Here is a 16,774-nt window from a genome sequence, read left to right as displayed (position 1 = left end):
AAGGAGTGAAAAATTGCAAATTCCTCAAAGTGGGGAATATGTCTTTGTATGTGTTAGTACAGGGCATAGCACAATGGAGCCCAATCTTGATTAGGGTTTTTGGGGTGTTAGCCCTTCCTGTTATTTAATATTTATGACTGTATCTGGCAACTGATGTGTGGTTAGAGCATCCTTAACCTAGCCAGTCATTAGTTTACAGGAAATAAAAAAATAGTACAATTCTTTTTGTTTTGTTATCTATACCTCTATTAATACAATCTAGTGCTGTATGTTGCATTTTTAATCTGTAGCAGATGGTCTCTGATTTTTCCACCATAACTAGCATATATTTTTCCTGTTTAGCAAATTTTCATATTCCCTTGCTTGGTTCCTTTTCCAAAATTGGTTTATTTTATACCTACATTGAACTGCACTTATCATCTGTTGGCACAGTCATTTAAATGATCCAAAACCTTTTGACTCTTGATGCATAACTTGTTATTTGTTGTGTACTGTCTAGAAACTTGGAGGTCTTTTTTCCGGCAGTTTTCCACCTTTCTGCTTTGACTGCCTGTACAAATGAAAACAAAGCCTTTTCTAGTTAGGAAAATATTTTAAAAAAATTGATTAGCCAAAATATGTTGTTTTGCCCAAATAATTTAAAAACAAAATTTGTTCCCATGTCAAGAATATGTATGTGAAGTTTCACCATGCAGCCATTTATTAAAGGCCAAGTTATGAACCATTAAAGCAAGGTTTATATGGGCAACTTCACTAGACTCATTACTATGGGAATCCTGACAGGCACCATTATAATTGTTTTTAATTTTTGTTGCTAAAAATAACATCCTGTGCAATGTTTAAACATGGCAACAGAACTTACGTTTAGCATGCCCTGAGGTTCACAATAGAAAGGTTGGATCTTATTGCATACATTTGTTTGGAGTAGTAGTTCCTTGGCATGAAATAAGCTGTTTATTTTTAAAATAATAGTATGAATTGTGCTGGTACAGTAGTAAGGTGGGTGTGTCTATTTGTGGCATGCTTACCATTCTACTTTTTTAAAAAATTCAGACAATAGGGCATACGGACAGACACTTCTCTGGAGCAGACATCATTCCCTTTGAGAGATCCAGATCTCAGAATGACAATATATGATGAAAAATAAAATCATAAGAGAAAGTTAATATTTCCACCGAAGTTCAGGCAGGACAATTAGTCGTGTGTGCAGGAGCTGAAGAATTTTAAGTGCTGTAGAGAAAATAACAGATTTTCCACCACATAAACTTTATCTAACTGTTTATAGTGTTTTTTAATCTTTTTTTCTTAGCCCACATCACAGAATTTGTTTTGACTTTTAAACGTTATTTTAAAAGCACCAATAGGTTATTTTCTTATTTAAGCTTTAATTATACTAATGCTGTGTAGATTAACTAGCGAATGTTTGTTCAGGGCTCTGAAGATTTAAGGAACTGTATAAGAGCTAAATATTATTAGTTTCCTGATTTTATTTCTGTCCCAAGATGTTTAGCTCACAGTTCCTGACATAGTCCACATGTTTATGTGTGTATCTGTCATACTGAAGAAGGCAAAGCCCCAGGAACAGAATGCACAAGGGAGTTGTGTCAGACTGGTCTTGTCCAGGATACAAGCACACATTAACACTGCTTTTGCAACATTAGAGATTGGAGGAACACCTATGTTTGTTTCCACGTGCCAGCTATAAGTTACTCACAAGAGTACCCCTGGCTGCTCTGCCTCCTGTATGGAAATACATATTGCCATTAATTACAGCTTTTTCTTAGATTGTTGATATGATACACTAAAATACTATGACAGGTTTCAGAGTGGTAGCCGTGTTAGTCTGTATCAGCAAAAACAACAAGGAGTCCTTGTGGCACCTTAGAGACTAACAAATTTATTTGGGCATAAGCTTTCGTGGGCTAGAGCCCACTTCATCAGATGCATGAAGTGAAAAATATAGGAGCAGGTATAAATACATGAAAGGATGGTAGTTGTCAGCTATGTCTAGACTCTAGAGGAATCATTTCATTTGTAAATAAGAGAGAAAATTCCTTTAGTAGAGGCAGTTTTAATTTTATTATGATTGCCATTAACCTGGTTAGAGCCAATGGGTCTGATAAACACCCTTCATTTGGGTTAAATGGAGGGAGCAGTTAAGGACTTTGTACATCATGATAGCTGGAAACAATAGAATCCACAGCTCAAGGTTCTCGGCCATAAGGCCAGGCCTGAGCAAGAACTAACCTAGGGAGAATAAGAATTTTCTCTTGGATTGGTTGAAAATGCAAGGGTTAAGGGATTGTTCTTATTTAACATGCTTAATGCAATAGTGCCTGTGAGCCAGCCAAGAGTGGGGCCCCATTGTGGTGAGGCACTGTATAAACAGAGTAGTAGATGTTCCCTGCCTCAAAGAGCTTGGTTGTTGGTGAGTCTGAGAGACACAAAGCCCAGACAGCGGCAGTAGCAGTGGTGAGCATGGCCCTGAGTGGGAGCAGAGACAGAGCCCCGTGGGCATAGAACTGACTGGAGGAAATTGCGAGTAAGCAAACTACCTGCTTTGTTTGTTTTCACTGTGTCCAGAGAAACTGGACTTCCTGTACATTCTTTGTACATAAACAGGACTGCACCAAAACATATAGTGTGACGGGGCCAGGCCAGACGGCTACAGGAGAGTGCTCATATTGGGTGCTGGGAAGTGGGCCCCAGGTTAAGCAGGTACCTTTTCCCCTGGTAATTGAACAGGGGTTACTCCAGGTTAATTAGGACACCTGAGGCCAATCAAGGGCCCGCCAGAACCTTTTAAAAGCCTCCCATCCAGTCAGATAGGCACGTGCAATAGAAGCTGTGGGGAACAGGCGTGCTACTGAAGAGCCAGACAGTACAGACACTGACAAACTCCAGGAGGGAGACCTCATAGGTACAGAGGTGAAGAGCAAGGGAAACCCTGCCCAACAGGGCATATAGCCCTTCTGGGCCCCAGAGGTTTGGGGGAAGAGACCCTGCCAGAGGGGAGAGACTGAACTGGGTGTCTGGTCTGCCAGCACTACGCCCAGAGGAGCTACCAGAGACTAAGAGGCTCCCCTCTCCCTCCCCTGTCAGGGAGGCTGGGAGGAACCCCTGCTTCCGCAAGGTGGGGACAGTAAACCCAGGAGCATGGGGAAAATTCCCAGGAAGAGAGGAATCCCCTAGCCCACCGCTAAGAGGAAACGCAGAGCCCACCGAGGCGGAGAAGGAGCTCTGCCACAATAGTTAGGTGTAGCAGGATTTGATTTTAATTGACAGATGGCATGTTGGCAAACATTAATTTCATCTGATGCACTGACAATGACAAAAAAAATCGATTGGTAAGAAGGAGTGCCACCTCCCCTCTTGTTCCTGCGAGGATCATGTGTCACCGGCCCTGTGGCAACAGAGAGAGCCCTCTGCAGCCTCATTCTGTCACAGTCCAGCTCCCTCTCTCCCCAGACTGCAGAGCTGGTGACACCTGATCCCTGCCGGCGCAAGGTGCGGGGAAGGCTGCGGTCTTGGCACAGGTTGTGCCTGCAGGGACTGTGTGTCACCAGCCCTGCAAGTGTGCAGGGAACCCTCTGCACCCCCTGTAGTTTTAATTCTTCTGTAATAAAGCACAAGCAGGAAGACAGGGTAAATTTTTGAAAATGTGACTCATGTTCCCAAATCACATAAGTGCATTTGAAAATTTTACCCAGACTTAAAATAGTTATATATAGACAGATATTTACCTAACCACTTAAACTAAAGACTTAATCCAGACTTTTAAATGTATTTAAAAAGTCAGTATGATATGTTTAATTTTATTTGTTACAAAGTTTATGTAAATGATGCCACTGAAATACTACATGCAATCAAATGCACAGATAAAAACCTCAATCCAGCAACTGGCTCCATGTGGACCTCTGAAGCCAAAGGGAGTTTATACAGGCTCAGGGATCTGCCTGCACAGAACTCTTTAGCTCAGTGGATTGCTTTTCTTCTGGACAATTGTTTCTATTGTTAGTTTTCCATCTGTTACATATCACTGTGCTAACTTTTCAAAGAGGTGCTGTCAAGGTTGAAAGACTACACTTTTTTTTTTTTCTTGCTTTTGTTTGTAAAGTCCAGGTAATATTTGGTGCCTTTTCCCCCAAAGAAATACTTCAGTTCTTACGTTTTGTCACTAAAATAAATCCATGCTATTAGCCCCTCACTTGTGAGCAGCTGTACAATAATGTACCTGTGCATGAGTGACATAGAATACATCATTTTGGTGAGATTTTAGCCTCAAGTGTTGTTGCAAATGATTTTTTTAAAATTTTGAACAAAATCTTGAGTGTTCTTTAAAATTGCTTTACTTTTTAAAAAAGTACTCTCTCTTTCTTTTAAAATCCATTCATGCGCTCATCTTAATTTAATCATCACCAAGAAGATGATTTATCACATTCTATTTTCACTCTCAATTAAATTTCCAGCAAGATTGCAGATTATTGTTGCTGAACGAAGATTTGGTTCAGAAATGGTTTTCACAAAACAACCTCGTGCATTTGGACTAATATTTTGCTGTTACATAGTAAAACTTTGGTAAATCTGATTGCATTATTTTTGTTAAAGATGAAACAGATAAGAGCTGTAGACCTTACACATTGTGTAAGTGGAACAGCTAATAACTTCCTTGGATTCTGCAACATTACTCTCTAGTCCCTAGGAAGTGCAAAGAAAACTGCATCCTCCACCAATCTGCTTCTCATGGATGAGAGTCTAGCATCACAACTCTATTGAAGAGAGTGTACTCTTCTGGGCTACATTCAAATAACCTACAGGTTCTAAATCTTTGGACTGCTCCTTGTGTATTTTGTTATTTAAAAGCCACATTCACATCACATCTGAGTATGGGATGGGTTGAGTGTCAGAGGAGCACTGTCATATTTTATTAATATAGCATTTGACAGCTGTTAACCAGTGAAATGCGAGACTGGTTTGACTAAAAGAATACACTCGATCCTGCTGAGATGAAACCCATTAACCTGTAAGCCATGTATATTGAATTAGCAGACTGGCAAAATGAGTGTGTGCTGTGCTACTGGAAATCATGTAGAGTGGAACCCTCTTATAATGACTTGTGTCGATTATTTTGCTCAGTTGTATGGAGTTTCATTATAACACTAGAGTGTTTACCTGACAAAAAGATTCAGTATGTTCATGTCACTTCTTTCACCTTCAGACAGGTAGACTGGTCCTTTCTTTACCCACTGCAGTAGAAGGGACACTGGTTAGTGTTTTGTGTGTGGCACACATTTGTGGAAGACCACATCTTCACTTATAGTGGCAAACAGATGTACAAGTTTGGGAACCAGGGATTCACGCTTACTACTGCTTCCTCCCCCAGCTTCCTCCCCCATGGGAGGATAGTGGCTACTTCCTTCCCCTCCTCCTCAACTTGGGCAGAGTAGTGGAGGAAGGGGACATGATAATCCGCTTGGAATGGAGCATCGAACACCTGTTGATACTGGCTGCATTCCAAGGAGGATTTTCAGAGTAGAATTCAATTATAATGGAGGGAATATTCACTACAAGAGGAGTAAAAGTCCACTAAATTGCATTCAAGCAATTTGATACTGGCTGCATTCCAAGGAGGATTTTCAGAGTAAAAGTCAATTATAGTGGAGGGAATATTCACCACAAGAGTAGTAAAAGTCCACTGAATTGCACTCGAGCAATTTGGGGCTTCCACTGCCACTGCATTCTACACTGAGAAATTACACTGTGTTAGAACAGGAGATTGAGGAGTTGTAGGAAATAATGAGATGAAAACAACTCAGTGTAGAGGGTGACTCTCATAGTTAACCCTAGGGTTCACCACAGCTTGCTAATGTGATGTTATCTTCATTATGTCTCTGTGTATATCTTTTATATCATGTTACTTATGATTCCTAGAGGTTGTGCTCTAATATAATGTAATTTTCTAATGTAAACAAGACCAGTAAGGAGGGTTTCAGAGTAAGAGAGTTCACTGAGAGAGTAAATGGGTTCTTCCTCATTCTATCAGAAAAGATTTTCATGTTAGTTTTCTTTAACTGTTATGTCCTTTTTCTTTATAAAAATGGAGTCGTCATGTCACACCTTTGCTTTGCCTACTCTCAGAGACTGAAACGTGGAGAATTACTTTATTGAACTTGTATCAGAGGGGTAACCATGTTAGTCTGGATCTGTAAAAAGTGACACAGAGTCCTGTGGCACCTTATAGACTAACAGACATATTAGAACATAAGCTTTCGTGGGTGAATATCCACTTCGTCAGATGACTGAAGTGGTATTCACCCACGAAAGCTTATGCTCCAATACGTCTGTTAGTCTATAAGGTGCCACAGGACTCTTTGTTGCTTTTTATTGAACTTGGTTCTCTCATATGGGATAAGATATTGCTCCAGTATTGTGACTCTTAACCCCTTTATAAACAAATCTTTGATAATATGTCTAAGGTGTAACTACTTGTTTGTTGGGAATGTTTCAACGTAACATAACTGGAAAATTGTGCTGAATTTCATTTTTGTTTTGTTTTATTTTTGATTTGATGGATTACTTTTTGTGATGTTTGTCTTTTCTAGGAAATCCATGAACTATTCAAAGATTATGAATTAAAGTACTGTTATGTGGACAGAAATAAAAGAACAGGTAAGAATTTAGAATATTCCAGTACTTAAGATTGTGTTTCCTGGTAACACATTTGCATTCTTTGATAGAACTAGTAGTCAACTTCTTTTGCCACATATGAAATCATCAGATTGTGTCTGCCCACTGCTTTAACTATTCCTAGACTTGTTCTTTGGCTGCATAAATTGTGGCCGTTTCCAACTCATATTGGAAAGCCTCATATTGACTTCAGTGGGAGGTAGATTGGGCCCATTATCTGTGAATCTATATTTATGACCCCTTAAGTAATGCACCTTTTGGATGGGTCTAGCTAAACTGCTTAATCCATTTGTGAAAGACTGATCCATTGGTCTCTGCTAGGACAAGCCCTGCACACCAGGATAACTCTGTAACAGAGGAGCTATTCCAGGTCTAGGTTTAGGGATTCCAGGTAATATAAGACAGAGAGCAGATATACTCTATTTACTTAATCAGTTCTGAAGTCTGTGGAGGTTTTTGCCTTGTTTTGGAACTGAAGAGAATTATCAGGCTTTTAAGGGTGATCTTCATCTTGAAAACCGTGTCAGTTTTGGCCTTGCTATATGTCTCCCAGACATCTTTGCCAAGGTAATGGTGTTTCTGGCTGCTGCCCTTAGCAAGCATGGTGTGTTTGTGCAGCAGTCTCCTAATGATTTGCTTGTTTGCACAACCTGAAAATTGCCAAGTTTGGGAACAAGTGCTGCAGGCTGCTATGTATCAGTATCCTGTCTATTTCAGTGTTTTATTTTCTAGGTATTGTTTTGAAATCCTACTGGTTGAAGCTGCCATAGGAGGAGGGCATTAATCTTAACGTTTACTCTGGTTCCTCCAAATCTTATGTCAGCCCAGAATTACCAATCAGAAGAAATATTTTTCCTCTGGACTTCTGCAGTTGGATATTCTAGTTCAGAGGTTCTCACAATAAAATTTTTGGTGGCCTCAGAGTGCAACCACCAACTCTTGCTGGTGGCCGCTATGACAATTTTTCTTAAAATACTTAAATAACTTTAGGAACAACAAATAAATATGCACATATACATGTTCAAATCATTATAATTTATTTATGTAGGGTTTTTTTTTTTTTCAGACTCAATAATAAAAATAATGTACAGTTCTCTATTCTTTACTGGATCTACACAGAATAGAAACACAAATAAGGTGCTTTGCACATTCTTGTCTTTTGTTGTTGTTGTTTCTTTTGGTTTTGGTTGCCTTTTTTTTAAAGACTTGCTAGCTAGTAAGTCTGCTGCTGCAAAAAGTAATATTTGTATGGTTGTTAATATCACGTTTCATAGCAGACTTCCTAGCTAGCTGGGAGGCTGTGAAAAGTGATATTAACAACCATACAAATATCAATTTTCACAGCAGACTTACTCAGCTCTGGCAAGCCAGGAGACAAATTAAGCCCTGGATGGGGAGGTGGGTAGGGAGACAGTGGGGGCCAGGGGCAATTGGGCGGGGGCGGTGAGCCCAGGGGCCAGGCTGGAGGCTGCGGGGGCCAGGGACAATGGTGGGGTTGAGCCCAGAGCTGGCACGTGGCTGGGATCCAGGGCCAGAGCCCGAAGTCCCATGACTGGAGCCTGCCACCCGCCGCCCCAGGCTGAAGCCCGAGCCTCACTACCCCTGGGAAGGTGGGAAACTCATTGGCTGCATGCTCATCTGGCGTTTGTGGCTCCAGATGTGGGGAGGGCACAACCCCTTCTGGTGGCCCTGGGGGGAGAGGTACTGCTTTGCGCCTCCGCCCCAGTCACTGCCCAGGAGGCTGTGGCCGCAAGAAAAGCCCCTGGTGGCCGCATTTGAGAAACGCTGTTCTAATTAGTTTTAGTTGCTGAATTTTTTTTTCTTTGACTGAAATTCTTACTAAAGTTTAAGTGGAGGAGTGGCAGTCAGTTCCTTATTGGGGGCTGGCCTCACAACTCTTGTTCCTTCATCCCTCTACTGGAAGGGAAAGACTTACCCACTTGTGTGGGCAGGGATATGAGCACTCATATCGTTTCTTACCATTTAATTGGTTTTTTTTTCTTGCACAAAGGCGAGAGACCAACTCATGTTTTCAGAGTGGGCACATGCACAATATGTATATTCATCTCTGACACTTTTGTAGTGAGGAAGTTGAGACTGGATGGGGTCTGGGTGACGTTGATTTTTCCTCTTTTCATTGAGGCGAGATCCTGGCCATAGCTCAGTGACTTGAGCATTGGCCTGCTATACCCAGGGTTGTGAGTTCAATCCTTGAGGGGGCCACTTACAGATCTGGGGCAAAATCAGTACTTGGTCCTGCTAGTGAAGGCAGGGTGCTGGACTTGACCGTCCCTTCCATATATAAATAGGACTTGAAAAAATAATGTGCTACAACCGGTATAAATACTTCTGTTTGTGGGGGAGGGATAGCTCAGTGGTTTGAGCATTGGCCTGCTAACCCCAGAGTTGTGAGTTCAATCCTTGAGGGGGCCATTTAGGGAACTGGGGTAAAAATCTGTCTGGGGATTGGTCCTGCTTTGAGCCAGGGGGTTGGACTAGATGACATCCTGAGGTCCCTTCCAACCCTGATATTCCATTACATCTTCTCTTATAATCTCACCAAAGATTCTCAAAGATAAAGCATTTCACTCCACATCTACCTAGATAATATCCGAGAGACAAGGTGGGTGAGGTAATATATTTTATTGGACCAACTTCTGTTGGTGAAAGAGACAAGCTTTCAAGCTATACAGAGCTCTTCTTTAATAGTTCTCTCTTGTGGCTTGTAATATGGCATTTTTGAAAAGATAGCTCTTATCTTACTGTTTAGAAGATGACCACTGCAATGAGATATAAGTGAGCTTAATGTATGTAAGAATCAATCTGATTAGTTTCCCCCTACAAAAACTACTCCAGCATTTCAGAAAAGGCTATTTTTAAAGGCAGGTACATCCATTAAAACTGACATTTGCTCATATGAATAGTATTTGCATATGTCAACACTCTTATGTGCACGCACTATCATGTGGGCCCCTGTGCATCTTATCACATACCTCTTAGAAAATTTTGGCCCTTGAAGGTCATTATCTCATTTTTTTTGTTCTTTTGAGGGATAAATCACTTTATTTTGTGCTTCAAGAAGCACTTGTAACTTCCATTTAAAAAGCTCCTAGTGTCTCAGAATCCTAATATGCACCTTACAAAATTTTTGAAGCTCTTTCTGGGTTACTTGACTCTTTCAGGCTCAGGTTTTGTATATTGCAGATTATTTTGCTCATGTCAGTAACTTTGGCTTGCAGAATCAGCTAGTAGTTTTTAACATCTGTAGGGTTTTACCTTTACTCACCTTTAATTGTGCAACTGTCTAAATGGTTATTGACACACTGAAGTAAACACAATAGAACCTTCTTCCTCTACACCATTATTATCCCCCCCCCCACACACACACACACACCAACCCCATTATTGAAAATTGAGTTAAATGCCAACATGTGCATTATTTGTATGGAAAAAATCCCATTTGTTTAGAATCCTTTTTGTCCAGATAAATTAAATATTCTCAGTTTAATTCAGATAAATGGAGTTCTGTGGAGCTATACGGTTTAAATAATAAAATCTGCCCTGTAAGATCCTTCCTCCTCTGAGTGAAAACTATAATTACAATTTATCTTCAATTTTCCCCCTTGTTTTTTCTTTATATTACTTTACATTAAATTACTTTCTGTGCAGTTTTGAATTTGTTTGTTCACTCAGATCACAGAAGAATTATCAATTGAACAGAAAACAATTGAACAATATTTTGTGCTCTCAAACTATTGTTGATTTCCACAGAATCTAACTCCATTTGTCTATGCTTTCTTTGCTATTATTCCTAAAATACCAAATATCATCCTTCTGGAAATAAGCCATAAATATTGGGCTGTGCAATAGTCTAGTTTAGCCATGTTGTCTGTTTCAGAATCTAACTGACCTCTTCTTTATTTGTTGTTTTCATCTGTATATCACCATATCTTTTGAATTGTTACAGTTTGTAAAATCAGCTATGATGTGTGTGTGTGTGTATGTGTGTGTGTGTATATATATATATATATATATTCATATTCACAAACACACTGGGTGATTGTGTACAGGATACCTGGCAACTTATACCTTCCACAGGAGAGCAGAACTGAGACCTTAGATGTTATAATGTTTGTTGGTAAGATTTGTGCTCTGTTCCGTTGGCTTTATAAACTGATATAAGACATTCACAGCTACAGCATGATTCAAACTTTACTTTAAAATATACTATGTGGATGTTTATATTTTATTTATAAATCCTACTTTAGACAGTTTTAACCTCTGATTATTCAAGAATGAAAGAAAATGTTAGCATGTCTGCTTCTGAATAGTGTCATCTTACTATTCAGTTTCTCTCTGCCTGTGCACTGGTGTTAGAAACAGATGATGAATAGGTTATCTGGAAAAGATGTTTTCTGTTTTAAACAGTAATCTTGCAACCAGAGCTTCCTGGAGTTGAATTTCAGGAAAGGTTTCTATTGAAATGTGATACATCAGCAAAAAAAAAAAAAAATATGGTACACCTGGCAACAAATTTGCCCAAAGCTGCAGTATGATAATTCATTAGAAGAGAGAGTGTTGCCAAGACTGCTGTGAAAAAAATGTTCTCTAAGTAACAGCAATGGAACATATGCTTTATAGCAGTGAATTCCATGCTATTTAAACTTCAGAATAGCAAATAATACGGCTTTTTTTTTTTTTTTTTTCTTTAAAACTTTTTTTACAAATGAGATAAATAAAGACTGGGGAAGAAGAATCCTCATTCCTTGTTGTTGGGCAGCTGAGACCTCAAATGTTGTTGTATGATAAGAAAACATGGTTGTCCCAGTTTTCAGGCTGTGGTCTCATACAAATAAATAAAAACAGATATTGTTTCTGCTGTGATTGCCTAAAGACATTTATCTATTTTTGCCTTTGGACCACTGTGGCAGAGATTCTCATTTTTATTCTCTTGTTTTTAGTGTCAATCTCACTAGTCTTATGTTTACTCTTAGCCCTCCCTTTAACACAAATTAATATACCACTAGCTGTTTTTCAGAGATTGTCACACTTCATTTTAAATTCAAACAAAAATTTGCATACTGAGATATTATCCAAAATGCCCATTAAATCTGAAATCTAGATCTGATCATGCCTTTGAGTGCTCAGTCTGACTGTGTCCATAATATATTCTGTTCTCCATTAAACAATAGCTTTGTGGGCCTGGAAAGCATCTACACTTGAGCAATTCAGCTGTATCTGCAGCAGGTCTTTGATGTGCCTTGCTGTGTGGGTTTGTTTTGATTAAGTTCATTATGGAAAACTCACATTCTGCAGTGCTACAGGACATAAAAACGGTATTCACAGCAAGAACAATATATGCCAAAAGATTGGTGGCTAAAAGTTTGGATAAACAGGCATGTGTAGTGTCATATGTTGTGCATTGAAGCGTAATTTTAGAGACAACACTGATATATGGCACTTTCCTTTTCCTCCTAACTCAAAAAGTGGCCTAGAACAGTGGCTCTCAACTTTTCCAGACTACTGTACTCCCTTTCAGGAGTTTGATTTGTGTTGCGTTACCCCCAAGTTACACCTCACTTAAAAACTACTTGCTTACAAAATCAGACATAAAAATACAAAAGTGTCACGGCACACTATTACTGAAAAATTGCTTACTTTCACATTTTTGTCATAGATCAATTGGAATATAAATATTGTACTTACATTTCAGTGTATAGTATATAGAGCAGTATAAACAAGTCATTGTCTGTATGAAATTTTACTTTTTACTAACTTTGCTAGTGCTTTTATGTAGCCTGTTGTAAAACTAGGCAAATATCTAGCTGAGTTGATGTACCCCTGGAAGACATCTATGTGCCCCTGGTTGAGAACCACTGGCCTAGAAAAATGGTGATTTATACATTGTCATAATGGACCAAGTCATTTTAATAACTATGCCACTTTGAATTCAAGCGTCAGTATTAATAACGGTGGTTACTGTAGTTTGGTGAATTTAGCATCCGTATTTTAAATGGCAATTTAACGTGCAGATCTGAATTGTCTGCACCTTTGCCTCTGCCTCTAAAGACTCAGAAACGTGCACCTTCAAGTCTGTCATCCCCATCAGACCTGAAGAAGAGCATTGTGTAAGCTTGAGAGCTTGTTTCTTCCACCAACTTTCTTTGTTCTCTTACAGCGTTTGTTACTCTGCAGAACGGAGAGCAGGCTCAAAACGCAATCCGGATGTTTCACCAGTATTCTCTTCGTGGAAAAGAAATATCAGTGCAGCTCCAACCAACAGATGCTTTGCTATGCGTTACCAATTTGCCCACCTCATTTTCATTACAAGAGTTTGAGGAACTAGTGTGTGCATATGGCAATGTTGAGAGATGTTTTTTGGTCTATAATGAAGTTACTGGCCATTCCAAGGGCTACGGGTTTGTGGAATACATGAAAAAGGACTCTGCTGCAAAGGCTAGAATGGAACTCCTGGGGAAGCAATTAGGTGAAAACACCCTCTTTGCACAGTGGATGGATGTTAATCAGTTGACTACCGATCTTGTTCATTCTAAGTGCCTTTGTGTAGATAAACTCCCCAATGACTACACTGATTCAGAGGAACTGATGCAAATGTTCTCATTTAAGTATAAACCTGTGTTCTGCCAGGTGGGTCTCCTATGAATTGGTGTCTTTTGGAAGCTGAATATGGAGATGTATATAGCTTTGTGTTTACGTATTTTATTGCATGCCTACTCATTGCTTTGTTTTTTATGTAACTAGACTAGTGAGTGGCTTAATTTGGGAAACCTAGTGGGTGATTATGTGTATACCGTGATGGGCTAAACCCCCTGGGGTGTCACCTGGTATGCTGGGACGCCACTGAGTCAGACTATTCTGCCAGCCTGGGTCCCCTTTACCTGGCCTTGCTGGGTTAGGCTCCCCAGCCTTTTCCAGCCAAGCACACAGGCAGGGCCACACCCAGCTGCACATAGAGACATAGATCCACTCTGGGAAGACTCAGCTTAAGGGGCTTGCCACGGCACCCAGATGTCCACCTCCCCCCTTGGAGTACAAACCCCAAATTATATGAAATTCGCCTCTTCCCTCTATGTGAAGGAGGGTGTACACAACTTATCGCCACCCCCCCGTTAGAAATCACATAAACTGGGTTATATTGTAAACCAGAAATAAATGTATTAACTATAACAGGTGTATTTTAAGTAGTTAAGGAGGTAGCAGACAGAACAAGGCAGATTACTAAGAAAACAAAATAGAGCACTCAAACTAAGCTTAATACACTAAAGAAACTGGTTACATGCAAGTTTTCACCCTAAATGTGGTTCTAATAATCTTCTTCACAGGCCAGATGCCCTTCCAGCCAGGGCCCAGTTCTTTCCCCGAGTTCAATCTTAATTGTTTCCAGTAATTATCTTGGGTGAGGTAGCAGGGGAGAACTGACCTCCTGGATTATCTCACTTCCTACCCTTAAATAGGATTTGCATAAGCCGTGAGTCCTTTGTTTCCTAGTTTGATGTTTCCCCCCCCCAGCCCCAGCTTCTCGTGGAAAAGTACAGAATTCAAGATGGGTTCCAGTATCAGGTGACATGGTCAGATGCCTCTGTAGGGCCCCTGTAGCCATTCTTCACAGGCTGACCCACAGGTTCACAGGAAGACTAAGTTCTTTTACAGTCCATTGTCTCTTGCTGATGGGCCATCAGCTTTTTCATTGATGTATCTTAAGAGTTAGCAGGGGGCGTCACCCAAAGTAACATAGTTGAAATATAGATACATAGTCAATATTCCTAATTTCAGATGCAGAAATGATACATGCATACAAATAGGATAATCATATTCAGTAAATCATAACCTTTCTAATGATCTCACATGAGCCATCTTGCATAAAGTATATCTCAGTTGTGTCATATTCATATCATAAGCATATTTTCATAAAGAATGTGGAATGACACGTCACATATACATCATAATATATGATGTGGTATAAATGTTTTATTGTCATGAGTTTGTAATGACCAGCATAAGTCACTGGGGAGTTATGCAGGAGGTCATCCCAGCTGAGTGCCAATAAAACGTTTATACATTCCTTCTCCATGTATTTTATGGAAGCATTATTTCAGCAATGTTTTAGAGAACTTTGTAAATAATTCTTATTGGTAATATTTTTTGTATTCCTCAATCATAAATCCAGTTTATTAATATCTTGAGTCTAACTATAGAGCACTTAGAGAGATTAAAATACATTTACTACATCTTAGAAACCTCTACAATAGTTTTTCCATAAGTCATAAAGTTACATGTTCAGGACCTAATAATTTCTGATGTGCCAGCACAAGAAATAAGTGCTATATCTATTGGAAAAGTGAGTCTTACAGCTCTCCATTTGTATAAAGGCTTTCTTCCTAGCACTGATGGTTGCCAAGATATTGGACCCTAAGCTGGTCACTGGTCCATGACCTAACATTGTTTATTAAGCACCTCAGACCAGTGTAACTAGGAGGGGAAACAGAATGAAACCTTTTATTGAAGTCATGGGTGGTTGTGGGTGTTTGTTTATTTTTAAGTATCTCTTGGAAAGCTGCTCAAAGATTTGGATTTTTAGTATTCTTGGTGGTGATGGATTCTTAGTGGGTAGAGTGATTCCTAGAGTATAAAGATAGAAGGGACCATTAAAGCATCTAGTCTCACCTCCTATATATCAAAGGCCATTACATTTCACCCAGTTCCTCTGTTTTGAGCCCAATAACTTGTGTTTGGCTAAAGGCATCCAGTCTTGATTTGAAGACATCAAGAGATGGAGAATCCATCGCTTTCCTTGGTAGTTTGCTCCAGTGGTTCATCACTATCACTGTTAAAAAATTGTATCTAACTTCTAATATGAATTTGTTTGGTTTCAGCTTCCAGCCATTGGTTCTTGTTTTGCTTTTCTCAGTAGATTAAAGACCCTTTAGTACCTGCTGTTTTTCTCCATGTGAAGGTTCTGGTACGCTGTAATCAATTCACTTCTCACTCTTCTTTTTGATAAGCTAAAGAGAGAGAGTTATTAAGTCTCCCGCTCTAGGATAATTTTTGTGGCTCTTTTTTGCACCCTGTCCAATTTTTCAATATCGGTTTTAAAATGTGGACAGAGCTATACGCAGTGTTCAGGGCTGCCCGGGGCAAGTGGGGCAATTTGCCCCAGGCCCCGCAGGGGCCCCCACGAGAGTTCTTCCGCTCTGGGTCTTCGGCGGCGGGGGGTCCTTCCGCCCCGGGACCCGCTGCCGAAGTGCCCTGAAGACCCGCGGTGGGGGGTCTTTCCGCCCCGGGACCCGCCGCCGAAGTGCCGGGTCTTCGGCAGCAATTCGGCGGCGGGGGACCCCTGCCGCCAAAGACCCCAGGCCCCCTGAATCCTCTGGCAGTGTTTCAGTACCGGTCTCACCAATGCTGTATACAGAGGAAAAATCACCACCCTACTCGTACTCACTAATCCCCTGTTTAGACCTTCAAAGATCACATTAGCTCTCTTTGCCATGTCATCACAATGGGAGCTCATGTTCAATTACTTGTCCACTATTACCCCTGAATCCTTTTCGGAGTCACTGCTTTCCAGGATATGGTGCTTGGTTCTGTAGATATGGCCTGCATTCCTTGTTCCTAGTTCTGTAATTTTGCATTTGGCTGTATTTTGTTTGAATGACTTCTGGTTGCTGAGCAATCTAGATAGCTCTGCCTGACTGCCTTATCATCATCTTCATTTACCATTCCACCAGTCTTTGTGTCATCTGCAAATTTTCTCACCAGTGATTATATATTTACTTCCTGATCATTGTTGGAAGTGTTCAACAACATTGAACCTAGGACCAGTCCCTGCAGAATGCCAATAGAAACACCACCATTCAGTGATGATTCCTCATGGACACCTACTTTTTGAGATCTGTTAGTTAGCCAGTTCTTAATCCATTTAATTTGTGCTCTGATGATATTGTATCTTGCTAATTTTTTAATCAGAATGTCATGCAGTACTAAGTCAAATGTCTTACAAAAGTGAAGTAAGTTACATCTGTGCAGTTGCCTTTATCAATCAAACTTGTAATCTCATGAAAGAATGAAA

The 16,774-nt window shown here is 40.1% G+C and overlaps 1 protein-coding gene across 3 annotated transcripts in view; it reads left to right on the top strand.

Annotated features, from left to right (window-relative positions):
* LOC112115950 (ribonucleoprotein PTB-binding 2) overlaps positions 1-16,774 on the top strand; it is a 59,119-nt gene that overhangs the window by 16,619 nt on the left and 25,726 nt on the right. For all 3 annotated transcript variants that reach the window (XM_024213188.2, XM_024213189.2, XM_024213190.2), the window contains exons 2-3: positions 6,603-6,669; positions 12,866-13,335. In XM_024213188.2, coding sequence (XP_024068956.2) covers positions 6,603-6,669; positions 12,866-13,335 — 537 coding nt within the window. The remainder of the gene's footprint in view (positions 1-6,602; positions 6,670-12,865; positions 13,336-16,774) is intronic.

The sequence above is a fragment of the Terrapene carolina genome, unplaced genomic scaffold, assembly GCF_002925995.2.
Source record: "Terrapene carolina triunguis isolate 2854851 unplaced genomic scaffold, T_m_triunguis-2.0 Scaffold211, whole genome shotgun sequence".
NCBI classification, from domain to species: Eukaryota; Metazoa; Chordata; order Testudines; family Emydidae; genus Terrapene; species Terrapene triunguis.
The sequence above is the reverse complement of the archived record's forward strand: the minus strand, read 5'-3'. Positions and strand labels throughout refer to the sequence as shown.